We start from the raw sequence: 12305 nt of genomic DNA, 5'->3' as shown, positions 1-12305 counted from the left end.
AGGGTTGACGTGCACCACTGCTGACCGCTGCCCTATACTGCAGCAGTCCTTCAGCGGTATAGGGACTGACGTACAGTCTGCTAAACACTAATACACAACCTGCTTGGTCCACAAAAGTTCTTATAAGGACTGGTAACTTGGTATAGGGTGCTACGGTACATAGGCTTGAGTGCGGTACAGTCTGCTGTTCTGTAAGGACCGCTATCGGTCCACAATAGATAGGGTTGACGTGCACCACTGCTGACCGCTCACCTATACTGCAGCAGTCCTTCAGCGGTATAGGGACTGACGTACAGTCTGCTAATCACTAACACACAACCTGCTTGTTCCACAAAAGTTCTTATAAGGACTGGTAACTTGGTATAGGGTGCTACGGTACATAGGCTTGAGTGCGGTACAGTCTGCTGTTCTGTAAGGACCGCTATCGGTCCACAATAGATAGGGTTGACGTGCACCACTGCTGACCGCTGCCCTATACTGCAGCAGTCCTTCAGCGGTATAGGGACTGACGTACAGTCTGCTAAACACTAATACACAACCTGCTTGGTCCACAAAAGTTCTTATAAGGACTGGTAACTTGGTATAGGGTGCTACGGTACATAGGCTTGAGTGCGGTACAGTCTGCTGTTCTGTAAGGACCGCTATCGGTCCACAATAGATAGGGTTGACGTGCACCACTGCTGACCGCTGCCCTATACTGCAGCAGTCCTTCAGCGGTATAGGGACTGACGTACAGTCTGCTAAACACTAATACACAACCTGCTTGGTCCACAAAAGTTCTTATAAGGACTGGTAACTTGGTATAGGGTGCTACGGTACATAGGCTTGAGTGCGGTACAGTCTGCTGTTCTGTAAGGACCGCTATAGGTCCACAATAGATAGGGTTGACGTGCACCACTGCTGACCGCTCACCTATACTGCAGCAGTCCTTCAGCGGTATAGGGACTAAGAGTTTTGTCACAGGGTCATTTAAAAAATGACATGCAGAGGAAGAGGCAGGCCCTTCCGCAGGGGTGGTAGGGGTAGGGCAGGAGCAACAGGCTTGAGCCAAAGTGGGAAGTTGCAGAAGGTGCGTTCAATTACTTTAAAGGATGCACCAGACTTGGTTGAGTGGCTCGCTCAGCCTTACTCTTCTGCACCCTCCTCATCCTCTCGATCTGCACCCTCTTCTTCACTCTCTGCTATGTGCACCCCCAAAGACACTACCACCAACAACACGACCACCACCACCACCACCACATACCTTCCGCTTGAGTCACTGGAATTATTTTCCGATCCATATCAAGAGGACATTTCTGATGCGCAGCCACTCTTGGTATTGGATCAGGAAGAGGAGGTAGCAACAAGCGCTACTCAGCAGTCTGACGCCAGTACCCAGATCAGCCCAAGGAGGAGGTTGGTCCCCGGTGTTGCTGCCTACTCTACTTATAGCGGTGGGGAAGGTGACGTTGATGATGACGTGTCTAGTGATGTCACGTGGGTGCCCACAAGAGAGGAAGAGGAGGGGAGTTCAGAGGGAGATATGGACCAGCAGATAGGGAGGAGAAGCAGCAATGACTTACATTGCACAGCAGGGACAAAGCAGACTGCAAATGTATCAGGAGCGAGTCATCGACCATGTACGGTCACATCTGGCGCTCCCAGGACACCGGCACATGGCTCCGCAGTGTGGGCTTTTTTTAACGTGTCCGCTGCTGACAATAGCGTTGCCATCTGCAATCTTTGCAGTCAACGCGTTAGTCGCGGTAAGCCCAATACTCACCTAGGGACGACCGCCTTAAGAAGGCACATGAGCAGCCATCACCGAGCCCAGTGGGAGCAACGGAACACACAAAGCCACACTGCAGGCTCTCACCGTCCAGCCTCGTCTTCTACTTCTCCTTCTCCTCTCTCCTCACAATTGTCCTCCACTCCACCTTCCATCACGCCAAGCTCACATTTTTCTGCAAAAAGGCAGGCTTCCGTGGGCCTAATGTTTGAGCGTAAAAAAATGATGACGCCGGATAACCCTCTTGCCCAACGGTTGGCGGCTGGCTTGTCAGAACTCATAGCCCGCCAACTACTGCCATATAAACTGGTGGACTCGGAGGCCTTTCGCAAATTTGTGGCCATTGGAACACCACAATGGAAGGTCCCAGGAAGGAAGTATTTCTCAGAGAAGGGCATCCCAGAGCTATATGGCCATGTTCAGCGGCAAGTGAATGTATCTCTGGCACACAGTGTCGGTGCCAAGATACATCTGACCACAGACACGTGGTCTAGCAAACACGGGCAGGGAAGGTATATCAGTTTTACTGCCCACTGGGTGAACCTTCTGACGGCCGTCAAGCATGTAACCCGTGGCACCCGTGTAGATTTGGTTTTACCGCCACGGATTGCATGCAGGCCTGACTCTTCTTCTCCTCCTCCTACTCCATCCTCCTCCCTCTCCTCCTCAGCTGCCTCCTCCTTTTCCGCTGCTAGCGTCTCTTCCACTGCACCGCCCAAGCTCCCCAGAACCTATTCCACATGCCAGGTGAGACGTTGCCATGCCGTGCTGCGTCTGTTGTGCCTGGAAGCAAAGAGCCACACTGGCCCGGCACTCCTTTCAGCTTTGCGTTCACAGGCAGATGAGTGGCTAACACCGCTCAATTTGACAGTTGGTAAAGTGGTGTGTGACAACGGTGCCAATCTGCTTAGCGCATTGAAACAGGGCAAAATCACGCACGTGCCGTGCATGGCACACGTCTTAAACTTGGTCGTGCAGCGATTCCTTGTCAAATACCCTGGGGTCCAGGACATCTTGCGGCAGGCAAGGAAAATCTCGGCCCATTTCAGAAGATCTTACACGGCCATGGCTCGCCTTGCTGACATTCAGCGGCGACACCATCTGCCGGTCAGACGTCTTATTTGCGATTGCCCGACGCGATGGAACTCAACCTTCTATATGCTTGATAGGCTGCTCCAGCAGAAACGTGCAGTTAACGTCTACCTGTATGAACTCTGCGAAAGAAACGGTTCTGGGGAGCTGGGTTTTTTTTCACCGCGCCAGTGGCTGCTCATGCGCGACACATGCAGACTTCTGCGGCCATTTGAGGAGATCACCAAACTGGTCAGTCGCAGCCATGGCGCCATCAGTGACATGGTACCTTATGCCTTCTTTCTGGAGCGTGCATTGCGTCGTGTCATTGATCAGGCTGTGGAGGAGCAGGAGCGGGAAGATGAGGAAGTCGCAATGCTGGATGAATTCCCAGGGGGGGCTACTCTATCTGAGACAAGTCAACAACAGGAGTCTGATGAGGAGTCAGAGGAGGATGGTGCCGGGGCGGATGAGCAGGAGCAAGAAGAGCATGCTTTAAACCTTTCTGGGATCCCTGTTGTGCGAGGATGGGGAGAGGAGAATGAAGAGGACGACATTATCCTGGATGATGAGCAGGAGCCAGGCCACCACACCGCTTCCACTTTAGTGCAAATGGGGGCCTTCATGCTCCAGTGTTTTAATAGGGACCCCCGTATAAAAAGCATGAGGGTCAAGGACCAGTACTGGGTGGCAACGTACTTAGACCCCCGGTACAAACACAAAATGGCGGAAATGTTACCGCCGTCGCAGAGGGCTGTCAGAATGCAGCACTTCCAGGCCTTGCTTCGAGAAATGCTGCATTCTGCTTTTGCGTGCGCTGGCAGAGGAGCAATTCCCACTCCCAGAGAAGGATTTGCGGGTACCAATCCAACAGCGCCTGCAAGAAGAGGCCGGTTTGAAGATGTGTTGGTGACTTCGGATATGAGGTCATTCTTTCAGCCGACCCATCGACAGGTGTCATCCGGATCCAGCATCAGGGAACGCCTAGACCGTCAGGTGTCCGACTACATTGGGTTAACGGCCGATGTGGACGCTCTGAGGAGTGATGAACCCCTAGACTACTGGGTGGGCAGGCTTGACCTCTGGCCAGAGCTTGCCCAATTTGCAATCGAACTGTTGGCTTGCCCCTCATCCAGTGTCCTGTCCGAAAGGACGTTCAGCGCAGCAGGGGGGATTGTGACCGATAAGCGTACTCGCCTAGCTCACCACAGTGTTAACTACCTCACATTTCTAAAAATGAATGAGGCATGGATCTCGGAGGAATTCAACACATGTGATCAGTAGACCATGTATATGTCTATAAACAATTTTTGGAATCAAGCACACAGACCTTCTTAATTCATTTGGCTCACTTCCCTGACCCAAAAAAGCACACCGTACTATATGCCCCTACCCTCCTCTTTGAAGAGGTTGAGCGGTGTCATATTTCTACTGGGGCTGCTTATTATGAGGGGTTCCCACCATCCCTGTGCTGTGCTGACTTCCTCCTGGGTGTTCTTATTATGAGGGGCTCCCACCATCCCTGTGCTGTGCTGACTTCCTCCTGGGGGTTCTTATTATGAGGGGATCACACCATCCCTGTGCTGTGCTGACTTCCTCCTGGGGCTGCTTACGGTGCTGCTGTCAGCGCTGTATGTCACGGAGCTGCTGTCAGCGCTGTATGTCACGGAGCTGCTGTCAGCGCTGTATGTCACGGAGCTGCTGTCAGCGCTGTATGTCACGGAGCTGCTGTCAGCGCTGTATGTCACGGAGCTGCTGTCAGCGCTGTATGTCACGGAGCTGCTGTCAGCGCTGTATGTCACGGAGCTGCTGTCAGCGCTGTATGTCACGGAGCTGCTGTCAGCGCTGTATGTCACGGAGCTGCTGTCAGCGCTGTATGTCACGGAGCTGCTGTCAGCGCTGTATGTCACGGAGCTGCTGTCAGCGCTGTATGTCACGGTGCTGCTGTCAGCGCTGTATGTCACGGAGCTGCTGTCAGCGCTGTATGTCACGGAGCTGCTGTCAGTGCTGTATGTCACGGAGCTGCTGTCAGCGCTGTATGTCACGGAGCTGCTGTCAGCGCTGTATGTCACGGAGCTGCTGTCAGCGCTGTATGTCACGGTGCTGCTGTCAGCGCTGTATGTCACGGAGCTGCTGTCAGCGCTGTATGTCACGGAGCTGCTGTCAGCGCTGTATGTCACGGAGCTGCTGTCAGCGCTGTATGTCACGGAGCTGCTGTCAGCGCTGTATGTCACGGAGCTGCTGTCAGCGCTGTATGTCACGGTGCTGATGTCAGTGCTCTGTATTACGGTGCTGCTGTCAGTGCTCTGTATCTCCTGCACCCTCTTGTTTGCCTACCCTGGTCCCTGACCTTCCCTCTCCTCCATTGCCTTCATTAGCTCCATAGTCCTGAATTGTCAGAACAATTTCCCAAATAAAAAAAAAATGCTTGTAGTTATCGATCCCAAATTCACCTCATACATGTATTATGCTATTGTCCAGGTGGTGGGACTACGTGCTACCCCCTAATAATTACCCCGTGGCCGCAAATTCGACCTAAAGGTTTGCGAAATTCGCCTCCCATTGAAGTCAATGGAGCCCGCGGCGAACGGTCGTTTTCGCGAACGTTTGTGTCCGTTCGCGTTTCGCGTTCGCGAAACGTCCCGTCGGAAGTTCGTCCATCACTACTCATTACCATGATAGCAGTTCATTGCATGTTTTCCAGCTTTATACATAAATGTTTTCTTTAATGTTTGTATCACTCTGTGTTTTATGTACTATACAGATATCTTTAGCACAAAAGTCCTATCTCTGGGGCACAAAAACAATCAGCCAGAAGAATCCCACCCAGTCGCACAATTCTTCCCATAGTTTGGAAGATATTATATGAAGATATGATTGGAATCTGGTGTCTAGAATCTAACATCTGTATGTACTTTAAAGCAAAACCAACACTGTCCTCAAGGCCAACTAACAGGCCAGGTTTGCAAGATAACTGAAATACATCATAGGTGATATAATTTTCTGCTCAGTGATTGCAGTATTCTAGTCTGCATCTCTCCAAGGTAATACATAAAACCTGGCCTGTTAGTGAGGCCTGAGGACAGGGTTGATGACCACTGCTTTAATGGTATTTTTTTGTGGATAAAATGTTAAATGTCTAATCTGACACAATGATAAATTGTTTAATGGTAGAGTTATCATGTAAATGTTTTGCATTCATACTTACATCTCTGATGTCAGCTCCAAGCAGTATTCTAATGGATTTTATAAATATGTGAACAAACCGTCCCATTAAGAAGATCAAGCACAAGAGAGCTGGCCAATAAAAAATAACCTTTTCATACTGACCTACGATCTGAAAAACCCAATAAAAATGTATCACATTTATACTGTATATGTACTGAATAAAGAGAAAAGGACATTAATAAATCATCTTCTGTGTATTCAATCTCTAGTATATAACTGAAGACATTTAAAAGTTTCTACAGCAAAAATACTGTAGTTTAAAACTTAGAGAAGACCTGTGACTAAAAAGAATCCATAACACTTACCTCCCCATGAGGGCATGATGCAATGGCAATCATTGTCACTATAAACCTAAAAATATTTCTAGAATTAGTACAAAATGAAACATATATATATAAAATATATTAATTAAGTCATCAGACTGCATTGATGGTGACTGCTGTATACATTAAAATACGTTTAAGAAGATGCTCTGCTGTATTCCCTGGTCATTTTGATGTATTCTCCGTTTGGCCCCATGTGCTGTTTGTAGAAGTTAATGCATTTTATATGGAATGCTTCTGCAGTCTGAATAATAACTTAAAACCAGCTCCAGAAGCAAGTTGATAGAACTTCTACCCAGATAGGTTCTCTGTAGTCTCCTTCAATGTAAGTTTCTACCAGAATTATATCCAAACCCATATCCATACTCCCATACCCATATAGCCCTAACCTGGTACTCCCAGCCAACAGCTAAAAAGAAATGAAAATGTGTAGACCGCATTACCCATTCCAAGTTTCGTTCAGCAAGTATTGTAAATAACACACTCCTGCCAACTAGGCAGGTGACACAAATGCTGGAGCTTTGTCACCTCTCTGACACCAGTCTGTTCACTGGACAATCAATCGTCACCATCGTCTCTCTAATCAGCAGGTAGGTAACCCAGGAAGCCAGAATTAGAAAACAGCAGAGCAGAGGCTATGGCAATGCAAAGTAATGGAGTTGTGAAAATGGAAAGAGTGACTAACAACAGTGTGCATTCAGCTGTTTGCCCGGGGTTCCACTATCATTACAAAAGTAAAATGATTTAATTTCCATAATAAGCATTAACTTAACCTAGGCTGTTTATAACATACCATAATTCAGGCTGTTTGACCAAGTTATGGTACAGCCAGCCCTTTTTATTAACAACCAATTTTCACAAGTACTTTAGTTCTATTTATAAAACTGCAAACCCGTTTTTTTCTTTTTTTTTTTAAGTATTGCCTTATTATTGCATGTTCTGTTATAAATTTACTTATATCATCACAAAATCAAACACTTTAAAAACAAGCATTCGTGATCAGTGAACAGGTAGCATAGTCAGCTTTATGAGATATAGGAAACTATGCAAAGTAGAGAATTAATACACACCAGGTAAGAGTATAAAGAAATCCTGTTAGGGATCCGATTATTTTATTATTGGTAGTGAGACATGCAAAAATTGGGTAATAGGACAGTCCAACTTCAATAGCTCCCACTAAAAGGCCAAGTGCTAGAAAATAAATAGAAACAGGGTAAATATCTGGGCAAAGATACAAAAACATTCTACACTACAATCAAGAGCAATAATAATGACATCAATAAAATATTACTGTAAAAAGATATTTAGTTGTAAGGTTATAATATTTTATATTGTATATAATGTATAATTTTTCCTGATATTATTGGGAAAATCTTGTTACAAGAGGGCTGACCTTTTCTTTCCATTACCCTACTCTTCAACATCACATGCTAGAATCCACTAAGCCTAAGGCCCGTTTACACATGCAGACCGTTAATTTCATCAGTTCAGTCACTTTTTTTTTAAAGCAAAAAAGAATTAAGTTTACATCAGTTTGTCATCAGTTTTTAATCCATTTTTACATCAGTTTTTTACATCTGCCAGCGAGAGCCCTTAACCCCTTGAGTCCTGGAGCCATTCATTCATGCAAAAACGGACCATTTACATACGTTTTTCGTCCGATTTGTTTTTGTAACGGAAGAAAAATAGGGCTTTGATCCATTCCAAAAAACAGATGTTGACGGAAGCGAATGTAAACGGATGTAAATGCATCCATTTACATCTGTTTTTCCATTGAGATGCATTGATGTCTGTTTTTCATCCATCAACAAGTGGATGAAAAACAGACAAACAGTCCGCATGTGAGAAATGGGACTAAATCCATTTATGGGTGGGGCTTAATCAGTGCACCCGGGAACTGGGAGGAGTCAAAAGGCGTTAATGCCTGGACGTTACTTTATATTGCAGGAATTGAATGATCACAGGAATAGGGTAGTTTACAGAAATTGAATCATATTAGTTGTAGGTTACACACTTAATTAAGCAGAAAGGTAATATTCATCACCAAGGAACTTTTTCAGCAGCAATTTAATATGGTCTTACAGACCACGGAATGCCTGAGAACACTTCCCTTGTAGGAGGTGTCGAGAATACTGTGTTCCCCTAAGAACCCCAAAATCCTTGCAATTTGGCCAGCTGATGGTGGGAGACAGTTCCAAGATGCTGGTAGAAGACATACCCTGAAAAGGGAGCCTTTTGTTTCCTATCTTGTCAGGTATGTAGGGTAGGTGTCAGGTATGTGACAGGGTAGTCATCATGTCCTCCCTGTTTCCACCCTTGTTGTGTGCCAAAATATGTAGGGTAGGTGGCAGGTCATGTGAGAGGGTGGTCATCACATCCTCCATGTTTCCCTCCTCATTGAGCAAGGGTCACACTAAGAAAGGGTTACACGAGAGGCCTACCCCAGGATGGGTTCTTCATGACTACACTAGCCACTTTGTACAGGGTCATTACCATACACAGGGTGTGCCTTTACTTTATTTCACAGAGAAATAAATTACGTAAGAAGTATATATAGGAAATTACTTTATATCCCCACCCACCCGTCCCCAGAATCTATCTATGTTCCTTCATATTTATGCATGTCCTCCTTCTGCATTGCCATTTGGGTAAAGTTGATTTCAATCACATAACAGTGTACCTGCAGGATGTTGTGTCTGCTGCCAATTTTACTACTATTCCTTGCCACTTCTTACCATTGGCCCACTTGCTTAAGTTGTGGCTCTTCATTGGCATTACTTTTGCATATAATACCAGACAATTATTGGTTAAAGTCTTGGCTGTTTTATAGCGTGGACCAGTGTGGCTTGTTCAAACTGGGTAAGATAACTGACAAAGTAAATCAAAGTGACTGCATTCAGTAAAACTCCTACCTTTTGCCCATGGTGGCACGCCCGGTGGCAGGTATTCCTCAGAAAACAGTGACATTACTTTGTTTGCAATTGCCCCGAAGGCAAAGCCAAATGTCCATCTATTTTTAAAGGTCCCTATAAGATCTAGAGGACTGACCACACAGAAGCAGTGGATTAGAGGAGCATTGGCACTTAAAGAATACATACAAAGTAAAAGACAACATGAAGGCTTCTGCTGACACTATTAGGGACTTTGTCGACAGGTTTTGGGCTTCTGTCAATGGCATTGACTGGTACATTTGACCTGTAGCTGACCTCTTTCTGACATGCTTCAAGTGGGTTTTGCATTGCCGCAGACTTGTATGCAGATGCAATACTCATTTGAGCAAAAGACCATCCACACAGTCCCTTATTGTGTTTTATTATGTTGTTACAGAAAGCAAAACATAAGTGAAAATTCATTCTATCAGTTTGACTGTTGTTGAAATCATTTTTAAACTTGAAGTGGATGTAAAAAATCCAGTGAAGTGATCCAGTGAAGTGAACAGCCTCAGATGATACATAGGGATGAAACAAATCTCCCTACATAAGTTTAACATGTATATCTGCTGCCTTCAGCTTTATATATTCTTTAGAAAGTGCACATCATGTTAGAGGCACACACCATGTGTGAATTAACACACAGAACAAATGCTTGCTAGGGGGGCACTCGGCAGGAGGGAGGGGCCAGGATTGGAGCTATCTGGTGCACGGAGCAGGTAAGTATGACATGTTTGTTATTTTAGGCCAAAATTATGTCATACATCCCAGGAGCCTTCATGGGATTTTTTTTTTCTTTTTTCTTTCATCTGGATGAGAGAAGGGCTTTCTCAGCTAAGCACACCCTCCTGCCTGCATGCATGAGCTAAGGGCAGATGGAGTCCAGGCAGTAAATGCTACATGAATTTTCTGGCTAATGCTAGAAATGCTAAGAGGTGTTTTTCAAAGTGATTTCTGCATAAAATAAAACATAGAGACATGGGTGGATGAGTGAGTTTGCTGTGAACATTAAAATTGAATTAAACAGAAGTTTCAGCTTGTGGTGCTCAGATACAGTTTATCTCCTTATAACTGGGAGAGGGAAGGGTAACACTAAATGCCAATCTGGCTGTAATGCTCCATGTACCATGGAACATGGTGACACTAGGAGAGAGCAGAGTGAGTACAGATGATGATTTATTAGTGCGATATGACCATAATATTGCTTACCTCTAAAGCCCCATACACACTATCTGATTTTCTGCTGAGTTTTTCCTTCAGATTTACCAAAACTTTGTAGTGCAAGGGCCTGCCTGATTGCATACACATTGAAACTCCTAAGGTTTGACCTCATATTATACCGTATGGTTTTGGTAATTCTGAAGGAAAAAGTCAGCAGAAAATCTGGTAGTGTGTATGGGGCTTTACAAAGAAAGTGCTGTCCCCTCCTGATTGTGCTATATGGTAGGAGTATATGTAAATATTGGCTTGGCATGATTGCAAATGCCAACTGTGTGTTTAGATGTTTGGCTGGAGTTTAGCCCTAAATCAAGAGTGAATTCTTTAACACAAAAATACCAGCAGAGAACTGTACTTTACAATCTCTCCCATTCTTGCTATTATGGAGCTTTGGGTTCACTTCCTCTTACAATATTTTATCAAATAGATCATAAATTAAAATTTAATGCTGGGACTAGAGAAATTAGTTTAAAACATAAATGGCCTGTGTCTTCGGTAAACTATTGCCATGCATTATAATTGGCTACAAAAAACTTTCCTGTAATTTAAGCACAGAAGGTGAATGACAGCAAATATTTCCTTATTGTTGTTATTTTCAGCTGCCATATATTACATTTTGCAGGTTTTTAAAGGGATAGGATATTTATAAATTGGAACTGAAGAAAATAATTTAGGCAGAAATGCAGCGATACATTGTCAAAACCATTGCAGGTAAGGCCACTGGTCATATTTGTAGTAGACTTGAAAGTCCTTGTATGAGAAATATGTTGTATGTACTTACATTACAAATCCAAACCTTCTATCAAGTAATTGTATTTTATCATCGAATCGTGTCCTATTAATGCGTCTCTCCAGAAAGGAAAGTGCCAGTATTATTAGAACCTTTAAAAAGGAAAACATGATTTGGCTTTCACATAATACACTTAGAAGCAACCAATATTATTATTTTTTTACGCTAACATAATCTAGAGAATGGTCACTGTTTAGCTTCAGAAATTAAGATGTTACACCAGCTCTATGGTGATGAATTTTGCCACGATTTTCATTTTGCTTTTGTGTTTTTTTTTCTTACATTCACTGTATATAGCTGGTTGCTAAGAAGCAGACCAAGAAGCCTGCCACCACGTCCTTAACCACTTCCCACCCGGCCAATGCACATATACGGCCGGGTGGGAGCCGCCTACTCCTGATATGACGTTCAGGAACGTCATTCAGGAGTAGCGGGATCGCGCGCGCGCGCGCCCGCGCAGCGGCGCGATCCCGATGCGCCCGTGTCACCCGGACACGGCGCATCTCAGATCGGCAGGAGGGCTCTGTGATTGGCCCTCCTGATCACATGACGGCCGTGTCCAATCACGGCCGTCATGTGATGTAAACAAACAGCCGGTTGCTAGGCAATCGGCTCCTCCTCTCCTCACACAGAAGTCATCGCTGTGGAGAGGAGAGCAGATCGCTGCAGCCGGCTGCTGATCAGTGAGTATGAGCTGCTTTTTACAGCTTTTTACTCACTGATCACCAGTCTAGTGTACACAGTAAACACACCACACAGTAAACACATCACACAGTATAAACACAATGTCCCCACACATGTCCCCAAAACATACATGTCCCCAAATAATAAAAACACATGTCCCTAATAATAAAAACATGTCCCCCACATATGTCCCACTAAAATCACATGTCCCAATGATTATCTGCACACATATGTACGTGATCACCTGCACACATATGTACATGATCATTTGCGTACATATGTCCGTGATCACA

General features: G+C 45.2%; 1 protein-coding gene across 1 annotated transcript in view; it reads right to left on the bottom strand.

Annotated features, from left to right (window-relative positions):
- The window catches only part of LOC143974163 (stimulated by retinoic acid gene 6 protein-like), a 107374-nt gene that overhangs the window by 75390 nt on the left and 19679 nt on the right, over window positions 1–12305 (bottom strand). The window contains exons 3-7 of the mRNA XM_077475284.1: window positions 11320–11420; window positions 9303–9433; window positions 7461–7581; window positions 6373–6418; window positions 6048–6176 (exon numbers count right to left, since the gene is read on the bottom strand). Coding sequence (XP_077331410.1) covers window positions 6048–6176; window positions 6373–6418; window positions 7461–7581; window positions 9303–9433; window positions 11320–11420 — 528 coding nt within the window. The remainder of the gene's footprint in view (window positions 1–6047; window positions 6177–6372; window positions 6419–7460; window positions 7582–9302; window positions 9434–11319; window positions 11421–12305) is intronic.

This window comes from Lithobates pipiens, unplaced genomic scaffold (genome assembly GCF_037356315.1).
Source record: "Lithobates pipiens isolate NorthernLeopardFrog02 unplaced genomic scaffold, aLitPip1_a1.2 Scaffold_13, whole genome shotgun sequence".
Lineage (NCBI taxonomy): Eukaryota > Metazoa > Chordata > Amphibia > Anura > Ranidae > Lithobates > Lithobates pipiens.
This window is presented reverse-complemented; position numbering and strand designations above follow the sequence as displayed.